The sequence below is a fragment of the Silurus meridionalis genome, chromosome 12, assembly GCF_014805685.1.
Source record: "Silurus meridionalis isolate SWU-2019-XX chromosome 12, ASM1480568v1, whole genome shotgun sequence".
In the NCBI taxonomy this organism is placed as follows: Eukaryota; Metazoa; Chordata; class Actinopteri; order Siluriformes; family Siluridae; genus Silurus; species Silurus meridionalis.
In genome coordinates, this window is record NC_060895.1 from 3,372,431 (window position 1) to 3,394,055 (window position 21,625).

General features: G+C 40.6%; 1 protein-coding gene across 2 annotated transcripts in view; it reads left to right on the plus strand.

The window, feature by feature from the left end:
• Positions 1-21,124, plus strand: part of slc8a2b (solute carrier family 8 member 2b) — a 55,280-nt gene extending 34,156 nt beyond the window's left edge. The window contains exons 2-13 of one of the 2 annotated variants that reach the window (XM_046862250.1): positions 3,861-4,287; positions 4,631-4,768; positions 5,420-5,647; positions 7,211-7,552; positions 8,065-8,517; positions 8,589-8,965; positions 14,733-14,836; positions 15,251-15,268; positions 17,688-17,812; positions 18,807-18,906; positions 18,984-19,256; positions 20,193-21,124. In XM_046862250.1, the coding sequence (XP_046718206.1) occupies positions 3,931-4,287; positions 4,631-4,768; positions 5,420-5,647; positions 7,211-7,552; positions 8,065-8,517; positions 8,589-8,965; positions 14,733-14,836; positions 15,251-15,268; positions 17,688-17,812; positions 18,807-18,906; positions 18,984-19,256; positions 20,193-20,569 (2,892 nt within the window). In that variant the 5' untranslated portion in view covers positions 3,861-3,930 and the 3' untranslated portion in view covers positions 20,570-21,124. The remainder of the gene's footprint in view (positions 1-3,860; positions 4,288-4,630; positions 4,769-5,419; positions 5,648-7,210; positions 7,553-8,064; positions 8,518-8,588; positions 8,966-14,732; positions 14,837-15,250; positions 15,269-17,687; positions 17,813-18,806; positions 18,907-18,983; positions 19,257-20,192) is intronic. The other variant, XM_046862251.1, reaches the window with a different exon arrangement.
• The last annotated feature ends 501 nt before the right edge of the window (positions 21,125-21,625 follow it).

Sequence of the window (21,625 nt, forward strand, 5' to 3'; positions counted from 1 at the left end):
TTAACTAGAACAGCTTACATTGAACATCTAATGTTCGTCTAATGCTCGTCTAATACTGAAGATGCCTTGACTTCACATAAAATATGTGTCAAGGACTTGTCCCATAGGTTGGATGGAGGGCACTCAAACTGGGGCCTGGGGGCATGGCTATACATGTCTATACCACCATAATGGTTCCACCTGCTTTGTGCAAGCCTTTGGCGTGTATAGCCATGCCCCTAGACCCCTGTTTGAGTGCCCTCCAAGTCAAAGACTTGTCCCATTGGTTGGATGGAGGAGACTAAAACAGGGATCTGAGGGCATGGCTATTCACCATGTTCCACCTGCTTTGTGCAAGCTTTTGGCATGTATAGCCATGCCCCCAGACCCCTGTTTGAGTGCCCTCCATCCAACCCATGGGATAAGTCCTTGACACATATTTTATGTGAAGTCAAGGCATCTTCAGTATCAGACAGCATGAGACACAATGTTTGACTTGCCATGCAGACCTTTCTTGTAGCCATGCTGGTTTTGTTTTTCCTGGTCCTTATCCTTGTCCACCACTAAGAGCAAGGCTTCAGTCGCATTGGAAAAATCTCTTCAAATGCCAAAGTGTGATCAGGAAGTCCCTCTTAGACTTGTGGACACCCATGCGATCAATTACATTAGCTAAATAAAAAAGGTACCATGTTGTTTAGGGGCTACTGAGTTATGGCCTGGTGTTTTGTGTCCTGGGTTCCAATGTAACATGCCTGCTACAGAATTTTTCAAACCTGCCATGGCCAGGTACTTTTTAGACACTCGTAACATGATGTTTCAACTTCTCTGTCTGTAAATATGGATGTAGCTGTGGACATATCATCTTTGCATCTAAGAAGGATGTCAGGAGTTTTCGTAATCATAGAGGTTAATTTCAGGGACAAAAGCTATTTGTACAGTTTGTGTCTATGCCTACCATCCGGTTGTTTATCAACTTAATTTAAAAGCTTTCTAGGCTTCCTGTTTGGTATCTCATTGCTGAATGTCGGCATCTGAGCCCAGATAGCTGTTTCGGCTTCAGCACTTCCAAAAGACCTCAGGGTTTAAATCCACCAGCAGAGCAGGCCATTATCGAGGCAATGTATAATCGAATCAGGCACTGTGTCCTTAGGATGGTCGATGCTGAAGCACACGGACTGTGCAACATATAGAAAAGATAAACCATTTAATGACACTGGGGCATATAGGCCTGCTAGGTGACAAGGCAAGGAAAAATTGTTTTATGGCTAACATACACTATAGATTGCTGTAGGATTCAATAAAAAGTGCACTGAAGTGAAGACGATGAGAGAAACCTATAATCTAGCTTTGCCATTCTAGATACCTGTGAGTTCAACCATAGTCGCAAGTTGCCAAGTAATAGCTCTATGTGGTTCATGTACAGTACATAAGGCAAAAAGAACATGGGGGTTATGAGGAGGTTTATTTTTCTTTCCTTCCCAGTTTAAATAGACCAAAACAAATGCAATATTAACCCCACCAAGTGGATACAGATGTCCCTTGGAAAAATGTGGCAGTGCTTATATCTCTCGAGCTTGGTGGAACGATTTAAAAATATGTCTAATAGTGGGACTGATTGATGACATGACTACTGGAGCTAAAATGGCCTCTGGCTGTGCTCTAATAAGTGTGATTTCCAGACTGGAGGGCAATCTGATAATGTGGCTATGAAACCCAGCCATTTTAATTACACATGAGGATAAGGCTGGTGATGGATGGATGGGTGGAATAAGTAAAGGGTAGGAACAGGAAGGAATGCAATAAGTTTAGTAGGTGTTATATTTCCACACATTTTGGATATGATATATCTATGACAGATATCATTAGGAATCCAGAGTAACCTTTAATTCTGCCCACTTAGATTAAAAGATTTGCAGAATAATTGAAAACTCAAGCTTTTAGATAAAGAGGCATCAAAATACTAGATGGAAGCAATGGATTACTAGAAACAAAACCATAAAACATTGTTCATAAAAAGGTAGAATTAAGTTCAAATAACTGTATTTTGAGACTCTAATTTCAGATAAAATTTGGTTTATAGAATTTTTACACTAACCTGATTCTTTAAAAACATCGCCACCAGCTTTCATTAGGCATTTGGAATGGACACGCCTGAGGTATTACGAATCTTAGAAAGTATGTCTAAACATCTAAGTACCATAAGCAAAAGATATCCTTGGAGTTTTTGAATATCTTCCAGAGAATGGTGTCAAATTATCCAAATGGCATGGAAGTCTTAATAACTTTAATAATACTGATATCTGTTACCAATATGGCTGCCACATGCAAGTCAGTCATAGATGGTTGAGCTTGTTTTGCTTAAAAAACACAGCACTCATGATTGGCTGTATGGACCTTAAAAGCCATGTATAGCAATGTTATAGGGGCTTGGGCAGAGATAGGTGTGTGGATATTGATAGGGTTAAAGGTGATATAACAATTAGATGAAAGTGCTATCCTTCCCCCTTCCTCATAGATGCTATAGATTGCCATTATTGAGTGCCATATTGATTGACAGAGAAGAATCCCCCCCCCAGAGAGAAGGGCAAATTTTGCTTTGATTGATTCCCGGCCTCAGATGGCAATGGAATCACCGAGGTTTAAACTTGTGGTCCCCACAGGATATGGTCAGCCTCAACAGTCAAATAATTCTTTCTTAGAAGCCTGAAATTTTGGACCCTGAATCTTTATCCTAATTGGTAAATGAATTTCAGGTGATTAATGATTATTTACCAAACATGATTGGCTTTTGGTAATCAGTTTATTGCAGGCATGTATGGAGGTATTGTAAGGAAACCCATTCAACCCCATTCTGTGGGGTTTTTGGTGTCATATGCAACATGGTGAGACCTGAAAAAAAAAAAAAATAGAATACATGAATTTACTTGTCATACACCAACCAGGCATAACATTATGACTGGTGAAGTGAATAACACTGATTATCTCTTCATCATGGCACCTGTTAGTGGGTGGGATAGATTAGGCAGCAAGTGAACATTTTGTCCTAAAAGTTGATGTGTTAGAAGCAGGAAAAGTGTTCAAGTGTAAGGATTTGAGCGAGTTTGACAAGGGTCAAATTGTTATGGCTAGACGACTGGGACAGAGCATCTCCAAAACTGCATCCAAAACTGAGGGGTGTTCCCGGGGCTGCAGTGGACAGTATCTGTCAAAAGTGGTTTAAGGAAGGAACAGTGGTGACCCGGTGATAGGGTCATGGGCAGCCAAGGCTCAATGTTGCACGTGGGGAGTGAAAGCTGGCCCATGTGGTCCGTTCTAACAGACGAGCTACTGTAGCTCAAATTGTAAATGCTGTTAATGCTCGAGGGGTCAAGACTGCTTTGTAGCGAAAAGAGGGACCAACGCAATATTAGGCAGGTGGCCATAATTGTATGCCTAATTGGTGTATGGTATGGGTATTGGTGAAATTCTTTCTTTGCATACACCAGCAATGTTAGGAAGCTGGGGTCAGCATACCTGAAACCCTCCAAACTTTTTCATTAGTAACTCAGAGCCCTAACCACTAGCTACAGTACCACTTCCCAATAGGGGTGCACTCATTGTAAAGGATGCTTAGACCCTTGCTTCCTGGGTTCTGTGGATAGCCCCCTGGTGTCTCTGTCAGATATTAGTGAAGTATTAAAGAATGAAAATTTGTCTTTAGTTCACCTGTTAAAATTTTTGTTTTGGATTGTATTTCATAGCCACAAGCTTTTCCAATAGTTCCACAAGTGTGGTCCCTTGTTGAACTAATTGTTACTTTTTAAATGATAACATATTAGATTGAGCACATTAATATATACCTCTGTTACTAATTCTGACCCTGTTTCTCTCTCTTTCCTCAGGTCGGCTGCCCCATCTCCTTTCTTCGTCTTCAATTCACACGTCACTGTCACTGCCTGAGGATAGATAGCCATGGCACAGTCTTTTCTTAGCTCTGCTGTTTTCCTTCTATCCTTGTACCTTTTCCTCTTTCTCTTTCCATCCTGCACCCCTGAGTCCCAAAGAGAAGAAGAGCTGGGTGTAACCCCTACAGTGACAGAGCCTTATGATAATTTGTTTCCCAGTTCTAATGCTAGTTCAAAGCGATGTGGTGAGGTGGTGGAGTGTGCACCAGGTATCCTCCTGCCCGTGTGGAAGCCTAACAACCCTGAAATTGGGGAAAAGATTGCCCGATCCATTGTCTACTTCGTCTCCCTGATGTACATGTTCCTGGGTGTGTCGATCATCGCCGATCGCTTTATGGCATCCATTGAGGTTATTACATCACAGGTGAGCCCGTTGAATAATTAATAGGCAGCATATCCAATTCCATACATTTGAAAAACATGCCTGGGGACATTTGGTAAAGGGACTATAAATCTTACTAGAGCATTAGGTGCTTGGAATAAATCCCCGGAGCTACCAGGGCAGTGTTACTAGGATATGTATACTATAACAGTATTTGAGTTTCAAGACTGTGATTAGCATTTTTTCATCCTGTAACCCCACCTTTACCAGAATGGGCCCCTACTGCATCAAATTTTTGCCATGCCTTCATTTTCCATCAAACATTTTCAACATTCTTCTCCCCATTTTACAAAAATAAGGTCATAACACCAGCTTTGCTTTTCAGGAGAAAGAAGTTACAATAACCCTGCCCAGTGGAGAGACGACAGTGGCTACCGTACGCATCTGGAATGAGACAGTGTCCAACTTGACCTTAATGGCACTGGGCTCCTCTGCGCCTGAGATCTTACTGTCAGTCATTGAAGTGAGTAAACAGTTGTAATGCAAATAATTTGCAAACATCATTTTCAACATTTTAAACACGGGCAGTTCAGTTTGTACTTCTTGACTGCTGTTGTTCTTTTGCACTACATGGTTCTGTTTGTTTGGTTTATATTTACTCCCAGTTATAGTTTTTACATTTCACATTTTACCTCGCACAGTACTGTATAAAATTACGTTTACAGTAGTTTTACTAGTTGGCGCTATATTGTTTTTTTTGTCTTGTCTTGTGTTGTCTTGTGTTTTCTGTCTGCACTGTCTGTCTGTACTGTTTTTTGTCTGCACTGTTCGCACTAGGTTGCACTCGATGCACTTTATGTAGCTTGTGTTGTGTTGTAGCATTATGTTGTCTAGTGTAGCACCAGGGTTCCGGAGGAACGTTGTCTCGTTTTTACTGTGTACTACTGTGTACCACTGTGTATAGTAGAAATGACAGTAAAAGTCTCTTAACTTGACTTGACTTGATCAACTTAAGTCCTCAAGTTATGTTGGTAATTGCGGGGACAAATTTGCCTGTTTTTATTTATTTTTATTTATAACATAGCAACTTATTCGTATCTCTATTTAAAGATCCAATACACCAATGTTTTTCGTGAGTTTATATGTGTGTATATGTGTGTGTATGTATGTCTAGGTTTGCGGGCATGGTTTCAAATCTGGCGACCTGGGTCCCAGCACAATCATCGGCAGCGCCGCCTTCAACATGTTCGTCATCATCGGTATCTGTGTCTGGGTGATCCCCAATGGAGAAGTGAGGAAGATCAAACATCTGAGAGTCTTCTTTATTACCGCCTTCTGGAGCATCTTTGCATACATTTGGCTTTACCTAATACTCGCAGTCATCTCACCTGGAGTCGTCGCGGTACGTCCAAGTTTTTTGCGGCTTTCGCGAATGGCAGCACAATGAGTAGGATCATAAGAAATAGAAGCAGGCAGTATAAAACAAAAACAGAATCAGCATGTTTAGCATGTAGATTGAGAGAATCCAAAAGAATAAAATCAAGATGGGTAGAAAGGGAATGCCTAGAATGCAAAAATGAATAAAGGGTGCATACATATAGAAGGTAGGAGAATGCATAGAAACAATATTGAATATAATGCATGTGCACTGCAGGGCTGAAAAACAAGCTACGAACACTAGTATTTTGTTGGACCACAAATGTTGTCCCAATAATAATTTCCCACCAAGATCAGGTATTGATGATGACTGTCGGACCGTTGCATAAAATCTTCTCCAGCACATTCCAAAGAGTCTCAATAGAGATAAATTCTGGTGGCCATGTGGTAGCCAATCCATGTGGAAAAATGATGTCTTGGAATTTGCCATCAAAATCCATTGATGGAAAAAAAAAACCCTAATCATTTAGTATATTCGTTCAGTATACAGCAACCCCAGATCATAACAGTACCCCCACAGGCTTGTAAAGTATTTTGACTAATAAACATGAGTTATACCGTTGTTTATTTATTATTTGATTTCACCAAGCGTTTAATGATCACGGTCATTTCTTTCTTGAAGATGACGGTTCATCACTATTGTTCCAGATTTTAATAACGCAATGAACAGTTGTTATAGTCATTTGAGATTGTTGGACAACATGATCCTCATGTCACACTGTAGGACCTCAGTTGTCATAATGTCAGGCTGTACGAAAGTCAAAATCTGATGAACACAAGAAAAAGATTTTATATCATCAAACCGTGACATGTTCAGACCCGCGTTCTCTCGCTAATGGTAGCCAGCAGCAAAAAAAATTTAGCGTTAATTTGGTTCGTGACATGGCTTGACAATAAAAATGTCAAAAACAAATTGCTTCTTCTTCTATAACTCGATAAGTTTCTCTTCTTGCTTTAGTGTCCACCTGAATTGTTTTTGACATTTTCTCTGAGGTGGTTTGAAGTTGTCGTTCTCAATGCATTATCAGATACGGTGCTCCTATTGGTTCTTGGTTTGACCGCAGGAAAAAAAATCTGAAATCTTCTCACAGTAAATTTGGATTATTAAGGATAAATGAACCACCTGAAACATATTCATCACCACAATATTTATCCAGTGTAGTGTACTGTATAATCCGAATGTAAAGAATTAGAATGTGTAGAGATTAAATATATAGAAAGAGACTACCTAGAAGTAGGATGTAAGAATGTAATATTCATCTATAATATATAGTAATTTTTACAATAATGTAAACAATTTGGAATCAAAATAAATGAAGATGAATCCATAATCAGAATGTCAAGATGTATAGAAGAAGAATGTACATTAAAGCACAGGAATGTATATAACTAGGATGTATATAATCAGAATTAGAATACTGAGGATAAATTGTCATTAATAGCTACATTAATAATTACACTATTTGAATAGAAAGTCCTCACAAGTATACTAAGACAAGTGTGTGTTTGTGTGTTTGAAATGTGTTAGGTTTGGGAGGCCCTGGTCACTCTATCCCTGTTCCCAGTGTGTGTGATTTTGGCCTGGATCGCCGATCGCCGTCTCCTCTTCTACAAATACATGTCGAAGCGCTACCGTGCTGACAAAAGGACCGGGGTTGTCGTGGAGACGGAAGGGGAAATGTCCCCTAAAGGAGGGGATATGATCGTGCGTGGGAAGTTTCCACCAAGTGCGTCAGCTGGAATTATTACACTGGAACACTGCCAGGATGGGCCTAATAACAGTGCTGGCACCATGGCAACGCTGCTGAAATCCAACAGCGCCACCATTACCATGGAAAGCACCAAAGAGCTGGATGAGAGCCGCAAAGAGGTGTTTTTTTAAGTGCATACTTAACCTAAAGTAACCTCTTAAATCTTGTTAAAATGTGAAAATAAAGAAGGAGGACATGATCCTACATCCCCTTTCTTCTTATTTGGGCTTGAGGGCCCAAATGCTAATTATATTTTATACTCATAATTAGTGTTCTTGCTAAACAAATGAAAGTATAGAAATAGGCTTTTTACTCGTCATGTATACAATACAGAGAAATTCTTTCGTTGCATATATTGGTAATGTTGGGAGGCTAGGGCCAGCCATGAAAGAAACACCCAGAGCACAAAGGGAAAAGGGCCCTGATCAAGGGCCCAAGTCTGGCATCTTGGCAAAACACGGATTGAACCATTACGGACCCGTAACTGATTAATGTTAGGCATTGTTTTGACCAAAAAGACTTTTTTACATTTATCTGAATCAGTGTATTAGCCTCTGTGTTCTCAAAAACTAGTCACTTTGAATGGACCTCAGGACTTGATTTGGTTGATGATGTTCCCCATTTTCTTTAGGTTATTCGTATCCTGAAGGACCTGAAGCAGAAGTATCCCAAAAAAGATCTGGACCAGCTAATGGAGCTGGCCAACTATTACGCCCTTCTGCATCAGCAAAAGAGCCGCGCCTTCTACCGCGTCCAGGCCACGCGCATGATGATAGGAGCAGGCAATGTGCTGAAAAAACATGCGGCAGACCATGCTCGTCGGACAGCCGTTAAAGACGCCGACACATCCGAGCCGGACGACTACGCCACGTGCAGCCGCATCTCATTCGAGAGCAGCCACAGCCAGTGCATGGAGAACTGCGGAACAGTGAACTTAACCGTGGTGTGCCAGGGGGGAACCGGCGAGAACACCTTTTACGTGGACTACTGCACGGAGGACGGCACGGCCAACGCCGGATCGGATTACAAGTTTGTCGAGGGCACGCTGGTCTTTAAGCCAGGAGAGACCAGGAAAGAGATCAAGGTGAGATCAAAAATCTGAAGTCGATTTGAGTCAAGTTTTTTCACCGGTCTGAACAATGTCTGTTCTTTCAGGTCGGAATTATTGACGACGATATCTTCGAGGAGGACGAGCACTTCTTTGTGCGTCTGCTTAACCTGCGAGTCGGTGACGCAGAAGGCATGTTTGAAAGCGACGAGGCCGGCGAGGTGCCCAAGGGCCGGTTGGTGGAACCGCTGGTCACCACGGTGACCATTCTGGATGACGACCACGCGGGCATCTTTACGTTCAGCGATTCCGTTATGCGGGTGAGCGAGAGTGTGGGAACCATGGAGGTGACGGTGGTAAGGAACTCCGGTGCCCGTGGAACTGTGATCCTACCCTATCACACCGAGCCAGGGAAAGCCCAGGGAGGAGGCATCGACTATGAAGATGCATGTGGGGAGCTGGAGTTCACCAACGACCAGACCACGTGAGTTTGTGTGTGCTGATTAGAAGTTCCTAACCCTAACCCTAACCCATTATTAAGCATTTCTAGATTCCTTGATTAAAGTGCACATAAGTAATATACCTTTAGTGGTATATATATATAATTTTACTATTCAATTGTTGATTCCTGGTATCTTTAAAACTTTGCAGATTAATTTGTGGGTTCTTGTGTTTTTGTTTGTGCAATTGCCAGTTTTTATATTGTGTTTCCAGATTCTTGTGTATCTAGGTGTGTAGTTGTGTTGTCAGTTGTAATATTTTTTTTTGTGTATTTTGGGTTCCTGGATGTGCAGATGTGTCGTCAGTTTTGTTTGCTTGTTGGCTGTTGTTTCTGTTTGTGAAGTTGTGGTATCAGTTTTGCTGTGTTTACAGAGTGTTTTACTAATGTGTTTTCTCATTTGCCTGTTCTAGTTTTTGTTTCCTGTGGTGATGTTTCTGTTTTTAGTTTTAATGTAGTGTTGCATTGTGTTTGTGGTGTTTTTGCAGTGGTTTTGCTTTGCTAACGTGTCACATACTAACACTACTCTATTAGATAGAGCGGGTGTGTATGTGTGGTATTGTGGGATTTGGTATTAAGTGATGGAGTGTGTACAAGTTTATGTGTGTGTTACTATTCAGGATTGACATTAAGTTCATAATCCAATTGGTGACAAAAACACAAACGCATTAAAAAATGTTTCTACTCGAGCTCTGGTACAAGCCTAGCTGTAGATTCAGATGAGCAAGCCAGAGGCGAGAGTGGTGAGGAAACAGTCCCTCGAGAGGAACCAGACTCTTCTGACTGACAGCGGGGAGTAAGATTAGGTCATAAGTTTATATACGTCTGCCAGAATCGTCAAAAAGTTCATCATTTAGAGCTGCGCCTGAATGGAGACATGACTTGCTGCAGCTGAAGATGGTTCCTAAAGGCGGAATGTTAAACTTGAGGACCTTGAAAACCATGAAGATGGATTTTTCACTCATGTGTCCATCATGTTGGAACTATAATGAACATACATTCGGTGTCACTCAGATAAGGATGGGGTTTTGTTCTGTCAAGGTTTCTTCCACATGAAATTTCAGCAAGTTTCAGTGAAAACCACCCCTTTTGAGTCTCTTGTACATTTGAACAGTTAAAATGTCCATTGTTCATAAGGAAAATTCCATAGGAACTCGATTCTCTTCATAATTTTTGTACAGCATGATTGGTGTAATTGGTTATTCCATTAAAATAATCTTTTTATTTTACATGCCCTTTAGAACCTACATAGCCCCTCCACCCACACCCCCCCAGGAAACAATTTTGCGCTGTGAAATCTTGGAAATTATTTCATGTCAGGTGCTGAGCTCATGGCCCGGAGTTTATTGCTTTATCTCCCCCCCAAGGGAAAAACAAGACCTCCTCCTACCAATCTCCAATCCCACAAACATCCAGTTCAATTCCAGTCTGCAAGGTGTGTTTCATTTAGAGTCTTTTCAGGGTTACGTTCAGTGAAATGAGACACAAGCACAGGAAATGAGTCGCAGGTGCAGGAGCTCCAGGCAAAGAAGCAGGAATAGAGCATCGCGATCAATCAGGAGGCATGTTTCGGGAGATTGCGAGAGGATCCCTGCGGGAGACGTAGATCAGGGGCTTGAGATTTCCTTCCATCAAGCAGCTGGAGGCAAACAGCGCTACAGACACTGAATAGATGATTTAGGATTTCTTCGTTATATATTGGGAAATTGTGGATTTAGACAGTGTGTTCATGTGCATTAGCATTTGAGAGCCAATCACTGAACAGCACACCTGATCAATGGTGATAAGGGTGTGTTTTTACTTTTTAAGACGGGTTCCTCTTAAGGTTTCTTCATCATGCCATCTCAGGGAGTTTTTCCTCGTCACAGTCTTGCTCATTAGGGAACAAACTTATAGGCACTAAACTTATGCATTCTTTTATTGATAGCAGATTTCATTGATACCCTTCAACCCGTACTTTTTAAAATGGATACCGGATAAAAACAAAACAAACAAACATACTGATCAGTCTTGCGAATGAAAACCCGTGACGTCGGTGATTCACCTCTAGAGCTCTAGTACTGTATACCAGCAGCGGACCTTCTCCAGCACAGACACAATTTGGAAAAACTATCGGTATGGATTTTTGCAGACAGCCTACAGTTCCAGCAATCAACTATCGATGCTGATTAAGCGGCAAAACCGATGAATCAGTTGACCTCTATATTGATTTAGACGACTTTATAACCTATTTATCTATGTAACGCTGTTTAGAGACAATGTCGATTGTTGGAATTGCAAATGGAAATTGGAAATACAAATAAAAAAATTTCATGTCACACAATAGACATTCATATTCTAAACGCTTTAAGAAGGAATGAGCCCCAGCTTCATTTAATTTGGTGAAATGACATAACTTACAGGGATTGCCATGAATTCTATTAACTTCTGGTATAAACATTTAATTTAATTCAATTCATTTTTATTTGTATTGCACTTTTAACAATTGTCTTAAAGCAGCTTTACACAGATAATGTGGTGATAAAAATGAATATGTTCTTTATAAGTAAGTTTGTCCCTGCAAGCCAGTGGCAACTGTGGCAAGGAAAAACTCCCCGAGATGGCATAAGGAAGAAACCTTGAGAGGTACCAGACTCAAGAGGGAACCCATCCTCATCTGGTTTTCACTGAATGTTAATTTATTACAGATAAACAATGTTGCGGAGTACAATGATGGTGATCATAAGCAAAATGTAGTCCTGAGTCAATGTAGCAGACTGTTGACATTAACTACAGTCCAAATCCATCCTCAAAGCTCCCGTTCTTACGCCGGTATTTCATGGAACCACCAAAGGCGTTGATGAGAAACCGTCCTCAGCTGCACAGAGTGTCCTCCAATCGAAGAAGACACTGTCCCCCACATAGCAATTTTTCTCTGGCCCAGCTCCGGTCCAAACAACCAGCTTTTGCTTGGCCCAAATACCGCAATGAATTATGGTCCTAGTGTGGACCAGGTCTTCCAGACAAGGGCCGCACATGGGCCATACCTGGCCCAAGTCTCAGCCAAGTTAAATACCCATAACTGGTCCTCAATGACATCTGGCCCATGTCTTGTGAGCCGCCTTAAAATCGGTACCACCTCTGCCAAACCGGGCCATGTTTGGCCCACATGCTGTATGCCAGTGAATGCCAGCTATGCCAGATGAATGCCAAATCTGGGCCAAATTTTTTTGCTGACTGGGCCAGAGGCAGGCCTGGACGAAGCATAGCAACACTATTGTAAATACCATGCTATCCATCCACTAAAGAGATATTAGAGCAATGCCACAGGGTTTTTTTTTTTCAGGAGGTGGGGTACGGGTGGGTATATTATGGACAGAGTCCTATGGACAGTATCTGTAAAAGCTACAAAGGTTTTATTCTTTCTGGGCGGTACCCAATGATTCACGGCCTGGTACAGTCGCGGTAGTTCGGGACCCCTTTCCTGTAGCATTTCGAAAATTTCATGACGCATTCATTTAGCTATTGCTAGCTCGCCAAACCTTTTCAGTAACGACTTCACGATTGTATTTGATGTCTGCTTGATGTATGCTAGGGTATGCTAACCCTAGCATAGGTTCTGATCAGGAAGTCGTGATTTCCAATGAATGCACCAGCAAGCTGCCACTGCTGTGTCCTTGAGCAAGGCTCTTAACCCCTAATTGCTCAGAATAAATGAGATAATTGTAAGTGGCTCTGGATAAGGGCATTTGCCAAATGCCAAAAATCAAGTTAGTAGTCATGTTGCATGATTTTCATGTCTGGGCTAGACAGAAAATCAGCCCCAGCCTCGTTTTTAACCTTTGTTTTTGTAGGAAACTATTAAGAAGACGTTAATAGATGCCAATTTTAGATGTACGCCTCCTAGATACGAATTTCCAAGCTCCTAAGGGGCAACGATTCCAAACACAGCCCTTGAGCACAAATTCAGGGCATTTATTAGTCAGTAATTGCATTTTTGTATGGCATGATTCCAATGCTCTGTTGACACGGAGTTGGAAGCATCGTGAGATGGATCGCACACACGTGGATTTCCGTAAAGCAACACAGCTAGCAAATACCACAACTATTGAAGGTTTGTTTTTTGTTTTTTTTACACCAGGAAGGAGGAAAAGCTTGTAAAAACTTATACTGTAAAACTTGTACTGACTTCTACTCAACTAAAAAGTAGCCATTACTATTACCTCTTTCAGTGTCACGCTGGTAACTGAACCTCACATCACATTGATATACTAATACAAAAGAATGTATTCAGTCTGAACATCCACCATATAGAACACAAGCAGAGAAAAGATGATGATCAGGTGATCAGGAATGTGTCTGTTCTAAGTCATGTTTAAACCACTGACTCCCTCTGTCTCATCCACGTTAACCCAAGACTTCTTGTCGTCTTCTACCTGGTCATTGTGAGTTTCCTAAACTAGTCTACGTCTGTGGTGTGTGAGAGACAGAAAATGATACATCAGTGAATTGAAAAAGACAAGAAACAGTTCAATGGGCTGGAAAAAAAAATTGATGATCACCAAATAGAATAGGACTAAAGTAACACATCTGGTTTGAAAATGTGAAAAGTATAAAGTACAGAGGTTTGTGTTAAAAATGTAATGAGTGAAAGTAAAAAGTTGTTCGAAAAAATACAGATCCCGGAAAAATCTACATTTTGTACAGTAATGAAGTACTTCATTACTTCCCACCTCTGCTTATGGGCATTATGAGATTAGGGAGTTGGCGCATTAATAATATAATAATGTGGCCTTGGCTGAAAACTCTTAATATCCCTGTCATTGTTAATGGCCTACGCAGTGGCATACTGGGCAGAGTTTTCTCGTTTGGCAGCCATTATGAGTGGAAGAACATGAACAGACTTGGCACGGACGACACATTCAGGGACTGGGAGGTCAGAAAATTCATTCGTGCTCCTTCTCAATAAAGGATTGAAACCCATAAAATTGTAAACCATAATCTATATAAATTGGATTAACTAATGGAAAATAAAAAACATCATGGTAAGATTCACAGATTGGCATCGGTATACAAGCTAGCAAGGCGATCCGTAGGATACAAGTTGATTTGAAAATATTTACGTCAGTAAAAAAACGATTTATTTATATATAATTATTAGTAGATGCGCTATTTTTTTATTTCGAAAGTCAACAATAATTTGTGACCATTATTTGCGTTCTCTCAGCACCCCTGCGAAGTATCACAGCACTGCTGAGACCACGGCCCGTCCTGAGGGTCACATAGAATACAGATTAACATGGCAGAGGTAGAGATGTAACTTCCTAGAGACAGAATAGGAAAAAAACATGGTTTTATTTCTTTTTATTTTGCCTCAGTTATGAAGATGCACATCCCTATACACAGTATATACTTATAATGACTATGACATGACAAAAGCCAGTTTCATGAAGATATGGTTTATATGGGTCGGAGTGGAAGATCTCCTGCTGTAGAGCTTTGACCCTCAACCCTAGACTTCCCACCTACATCACTACCTGACTTTACTAACACCCTTGTGGCTTGAACGAGCTCAAGTCTCAACCACAAACACACCCTAACATCTAGTGGAATATCTTCCCAGAAGAGTGGAGGTGATTATAACAGGAAATGGGGACGAATGTGAAAAGAGAGGGTTAAAAAGCCAATCTTGTGCTCAGGTGTTTACAAACTTTTGTCTATGTAGTGAACACCAGCCAGTAAAATATAAATGGAGTGTGTGTGTGTGTTTTAGACAAACCATTCAGATCCGGATCATTGACGACGAAGAATACGAGAAGCATGAGAACTTCTACATCGTCCTTGAGGAACCAAGGTGGATGAAGAGAGGAATCTCTGGTAGGTTTGAGGGTGTGTTTAAGAGCACATGTGAGCAAGAAAGAGACATAGATAGATAGATAGATAGATAGATAGATAGATAGATAGATAGATAGACAGACAGACAGACAGACAGACAGACAGACAGACAGACAGGAGAAAGCTAGACCATAAGAGACAGGGTCCGAGAAAAAGAGAGAAAGAAAAAGAAGTCACAAGAGAGAGGGAGATAGTGAGTAATAAAGTGAGGGGGGAAAAAACAGTGGGCACAAAAGCGAGAAAAAGAACGTGTGAAAAAAATCAAGAGTAAGAATGATAGATAGAGATGAGAGAAAGCGATAAATCTTATGAACTACTAAATCTTTCTTTCCTTTCCTTTCTTCCCTCCTTCCTATCCCTTCTTCTCTTTTTTTCTTGCCGCTCCTGCTCCTACAGCTCTGCTGCTTAATCAAGGTAAGGCTTCCAAACTCAAACCCACGTGCATTCACGCATTAAGCTGACGTTTTGCACTTTGAATGCATTCGAATGATACCTCCTTTAAGGAACGATCTCCTCTTTTGAATTGTATGAACTCTTTAAAAGGTCTGGATGGCAAACAATTACCTGTAGTTCAATTCTGGAAGAAAAAAAAACTTTCCTTCGTAATCTAGGGGTTTATATGGTACAAGCCCTGAATCTTGATCAACATGTTAAACATTTGGTCAGAATTTTTTTTTTAGCAGTTGAGCAACATAGTGAAATCGAAAACATTTGTGTCAGTGGTGGAGATGGAGATGATTAAACAAGCTTTTATTTCCTCCCGCCTTGATAATCGCAATTCACGTCATGGAGGAGATCTCACGTATCGCCAATTTTGATCATTCACACAACTTTAGAATTCCAAGAGGAATCTGAGATCCTCCAATCAGATCTTGCTAGTGGTTCCTCGCTCCAGAATAAAGGCAAAAGGTGACTGTGCCATTGAGGTAGGTAAAAAACTGTTTAAAATGTGTTTAAACCTTCTTCCCATTAGGGGGCGCCACAGCAGATCATCCGTCTCCATACCCCCTCCTCTACATCTGCCTCTTTCAAACCAACTACCTGCATGTCTTCCCTCACCACATCCATAAACCTCCTCCTTGGCCTTCCTCTTTTCTTCCTTCCTGGTGGCTCCATCCTCAGGATTCTCCTACTGATATACCCCATGTCCCTCCTCTGCACATGTCCAAACCATCTCAATCTCGCCTCCTTCACCTTGTCTCCAAAACGTCCTACATGCGCTGTCCCTCGTTTCTAATCCTGTCCATCGTCCCCACTCCCAACGAATTCCTCATCATCTTGAGCTCTGCTACTTCTAGCGCCACCTCCTGTCTTTTACTCAATGCCACTGTCTCTAAACCATACAACATTGTTTAAACCTGCTTTCTTTTCAATCGTTTGCTACAGTATGTTTGATTTATTGTTCCTTTTCTATCGGATGTAAAGCACTTTGTGACTAGATCGCGATCGCCGCATCGAAAACATTGGCGCATGTTCACTTCCTGTCCAAAATATGTCAAAACGTTGACACGATTGACCCAATCCAAGTTGAGTCAAGAAGCTTTTATTGTCATTGCAATAATATATAGCTGACTCAGCCCAAATGGGACAACGTTCCTCCAGAACCCTGGTGCTTAAACAACTTAGAGCGACATCACACTACATACTGTATATTGCAATACGTTGTCTGAGATCCTCCAGCACTGCTCGACTGGTACCACCCTCTCTCAGAATTAGAGGTAAGTATACTTCAAGGCTCTTCTCTGTTCTGGCACCGAGATGGTGGAATGAACTTCCCCTATATGTCCGACTATCATCAAGCGACGGTTGAAGACCGACCTCTTCCTGAAACACTTAAATTAGCACTTTCCAAGTTTGCCTTGTAGAATTCAAGAGTTATATTCATATTAAGTTTGTAATCTTGTGTACCAGTGTAGACTTATTCATTACTAGAGACTCAAAGCACTTTTGTACATCGCTCTGGATAAGGGCGTCTGCTAAATGCCGCAAATGTTAATGTAAATGTAAACAGATTCCTTTACTCATTCCTTTCACCCTTCTTTCATTATCCATCATGTGTTCCTTAAATGTAGACATTTGTTAAAGTTTGCTTCCTTTTGCTCACTTTTTCAGCCTCTCTCTTTTTTATGCTCCTTCTTTCTCATTCTCTTTCCACTCACTCTACTCTTTCGCTCACATTCCTTTTTTTTGGGGTCTCTTTGGCTTATTCTTTCTACTTACCCTCGCTGTTTTGCTTGTGCTATCTCTCGTTTTCTTGATCAATTCACGCTCCATGAATGTAGCTGCAAGCAGCGATTAAGGGGGCCAAGCACTTTCTGTTACAGTTGGGGTCCAGAAGCCACTGGTCAGAGCAAAACCCAGTACGATTATGCAAAAAGCCAAAACTTTTAACGGGTAACTGTCCATTAACTATTTATTATAATGCCAAGACAAGGAAGTGATGCAGGAGTGACTGTTAGAGTCCATGGTAAAATTCCCTCTATAGAAAAAATCAGTAAATATTCTACCTCAAGTCCTGATATTTGCCCATTTTTTCCTGCTTTCAGCACATCAACTTCCAAAACTGACTTTGCAGTGTATATCTCATCGGTCAAGACTGGTGCTTAAACAACATAGATGTATCATTTCAATATTTTCATTCTCCATAGTCTGTATTTTCTTCTCCTTCCCCCTTCCTTCCTGTTCTACTTGTCTTATTTTCTCGTCCTCTTCTTTGTGACCTCCTGTCATTCCTCTCTATTTTTTCTGCTCCAATTCTCTCCTCTCTCTCTCTCTCGCTTCGTCTCTGACCTGCTTTTTGTTGTCTTTTGCATCTCCATCTCGGCCCCTCCAGAGGATCAGGAAGGGCAGCTGAGTACTGAAGAAGAGGAAGCCAAGAGGATAGCTGAGATGGGGAAGCCAGTTTTGGGCGAGCACAGCAGGCTGGAGGTGGTCATCGAAGAGTCGTATGAGTTCAAGGTAAAATTCCAGGTCACGAAAAGGTCTGTGATAGGAATCATCTCATGAGCTTATTGAAATTTGCCCATGGTTACGTGTCGTTATTGTTCCTTTAATTCATTTGTTTTTTCTTATTTTTTTCCCACAAATTTGTTTTATTAATTTATTTTTAATCGATTTTCATTTGACTTTAATTTAACATTTATTTTGTTTTTTATTATTTTTTCATAAATTCATTTTGACATTAATGATACTATTTTTATTCCCATCTTTTTAAAAAAAAAAAAAAAAATAATATATATATATATATATATATATATATATATATATATATATATATATATATATATATTTTTTTTACATTTATTTACTTCCTAAATTCTTTCCTTTCATTCTTCCTTCTTTCCTTCCTTCCTTCTTCCTTCCTTCCTTCTTCCTTCCTTCCATCCTTCCTTTCTTCCTTCCTTCCTTCCTTCCTTCCTTCCTTCCTTCCTTCCTTCCTTCCTTCCTTCCTTCCTTCCTCTCTTGAACACAATGTCATTCTTTTTAATAACATTCAATTAAATGTATTTTTATTGAACTATTTTCTCATTTCATTTTTTTTTTTTTACTAGTTTCATTTATTTATTCTAATAGATTTTTATTAATCAATTTCCTACTTTTTTTTTTTAAACAAATGTAGCATTTTAATATATATATTTTTATATTTTTATAAACAGTATACCATCTATTTGGCTTTTTTTTACCTTTAAAAAAAGTTTATGAATGTCTTTTTTTTTAAGAGAAAAAAAAATAAAAATATAATAATTATATATATATATATATATATATATATATATATATATATATATATATATATATATATATAATATATAAATATATTTTTTTTATATATATATACCTGTAAATGCTCACGGAGTTTAAGCCTTGGATAGAAATAAAAAAATGTACGCAAAAGAAAGTTGATGATTGTTGAGCGCATAAACATTTTTTCCAATATTTTTCTGTTTTGTAGAGCACAGTAGATAAGCTGATAAAGAAGACGAACCTGGCGCTGGTCATCGGCACGCATTCCTGGAGGGAGCAATTTGTGGAGGCGGTGACAGTCAGAGCTGGTCAGTAACGCGAATATCGTTAAAGGTTTAAAGGCACACGAGTCCGATCCGATCTGATCCTTTTCCGTGTCCTTTAGGAGACGGCGAAGACGAGGTGGAGGGCCGCGAGCATCCGCCTTGTTGCTCCGACTACGTCATGCACTTCCTGACAGTGTTCTGGAAGGTGGTGTTCGCGTGCGTTCCTCCCACTGAGTACTGGAATGGCTGGGCATGCTTCATGGTGTCCATCACGGCCATTGGCATGCTGACGGCCGTCATCGGAGACCTGGCCTCCCATTTCGGGTGCACCGTAGGGCTCAAGGACACGGTCACGGCCGTGGTGTTTGTAGCTTTGGGGACCTCCATTCCAGGTGAGGCGTCAAGACTTGCCTGTGTAAGGAGGTTTAGGGGAAACCCATTAGATGCCTCTATGGATGTGTACAGTAACATTTCTGGGATTTGGTGGTTTATACTGTACAACTGGGGCGGTTGAGGGGTGAGGGCATTGACCAACAGCCCAGAGGAGGCAGTTTGGCAATGCTGAGATTTGAACCAACAACCAAAATTCCAATGAGCTTATTTTGGCTACTTTCTATCCCTGCCTTAGCCTGTGTCTACCATCTGCAGTGTTTCCCCAAAGCCTCCACACTTTACTTCTTTCTTTTGTTGTATCTAAACTGTTTTTATTTCTCTCTTCTCCCTTCCTTCTTTCCTTCCTCCTTTCCTTCCTTCCTTCCTTCCTTCCTTCCTTCCTTCCTTCCTTCCTTCCTTCCTTCCTTCCTTCTCGTCATTCTTCTGTCATTCCTTCTCTTTCTTTCATTCTCTCCATTCTTCCTACCTTCTCTTTCTCCTTCCTTCTCTCCTTTCATCCTTTTCTCCAATCTTCATTCTTTCTCTCTATTGGTTCCTCATTCCTTTCTTCTTTCCTTCCTTCTGTCATTCCTTCTTTCTCTTTATCCTTCCTTTCTTCCTTCTCTCCATTGGTTCTTCTTTCCTTCCTTCCTTCTTTCCTTTTCTCCTTCCTTCTTTCCTTTTCTCCTTCCTTCTTTCCTTCCTTCCTTCTCTCCTTTCATCCTTTTCTCCATCCTTTCTTCCTTCTCTGTTCTCCTTCCTTCCTTCCTTCCTTCCATCCTTTTCTCCATCCTTTCTTCCTTCTCCATTGGTTCTTTTTCTTTCTTTCTTTCTTTCTTTCTTTCTTTCTTTCTTTCTTTCTTTCTTTCTTTCTTTCTTTCTTTTACTCCTTCCTTAATTCTCATCTCACTCACCTTCCTTCCTAACTATCATTTCTCCATCTTTCTCTCGATCAGACACGTTTGCTAGTAAAGTGGCCGCTACGCAGGACCAGTACGCAGACGCGTGCATCGGCAACGTCACAGGCAGCAACGCCGTCAACGTATTTCTGGGCATCGGCGTGGCCTGGTCAGTCGCTGCAGTCTACTGGTCAATCAAAGGGAAAAGTTTTAGAGTGGAGCCCGGCTCGCTGGCCTTCTCAGTCACCCTCTTTACCATTTTCGCCTTCATCTGCATGGCCGTTCTGCTCTTCCGGAGACGGCCGTCCATCGGGGGCGAGCTAGGGGGTCCTAGAGTTTCACGCATCCTCACCACCCTCCTGTTCTTCGGCTTGTGGCTTCTTTACATTCTCTTCGCCAGCCTGGAGGCCTACTGCCACATCAAGGGCTTCTAAATCTTTCTAGGTCATGCACGAGAAGATATTAAACACAAACTCCACATCGTACTACAGAGGCGGCTCAGGTGGCTGAAATTAGTAAGTCGTGCAGGGAGTGAATTTACAAAGCTTTTGACGGAAAAAAAGAACAGAGTCGCACACAAGGACAGTTGAGGATAATGAAGTGAAAAAATAATGCATGAAGAATGCTTAAAACTGGCCACATTATTATATAAAACTTTGCGAGAACGAACAAACTTTGAACTTTGGGGCCTTGGGAACAAAGGCGGAAGTGAGAAAAGGGGTTTGAACAAAACAAAAATGGTAGACAAGTATGCTCTCTCCTATTTATGTCTCCTAGATACTATAATATTACAACAAACTAATTGCAATGTCATTGTAATTTTAAATTAGGGTCCAACATGAATTGGGTACGAGCTAAACTGGTACTTTTTGTGTGTAGGAAGGTGTGTATTATACGAGTTTTAGTCCCACGTAAAAAGAAATATGCAAAAAAAAATCTACGATTACGAGAGTAAAGTGATAATATTTTGAGGAGAAAAGTCAAATTTACGAAAATATGAGAATATAAATTAAATAAAAAATGATCATATAAATATTCCAGGACGCTTCGGGACCCCGGCTGAAGTTCTGGAGACATCGGAAAGCTCCGAAGTGTTCAATTCCTTCAGGGTTGATTTCTTTGATCATAATCCTCATGGTCTCTTGAGAAACGACTTATCAAACCTAAAGTCTAAAGTAAAACGTTTCTCGCAATTGTGTGTTTTTTCTTAAAATAATACCACGTTCATCTCATACTGCTACGACTTTATTCTCAAAAAATGTCAAATTTATTCTCGTAATTTCGACTCCATACTTGTAATCGTACATTTTTTAACGTGGCACTGAAACGCCATCGTAGTATTGGGATTAGCAGACCAAATAGTAATAGTTTATACTTGGGGAAAGTTACTCGTATTCAGAGTTGTTTTACTCCCACGGACTTTGTAGATGTGTCTATTCTGATGTAATGGACTTTTGATGGTGTGACTTTTTTTGATTTGATGAAATTTT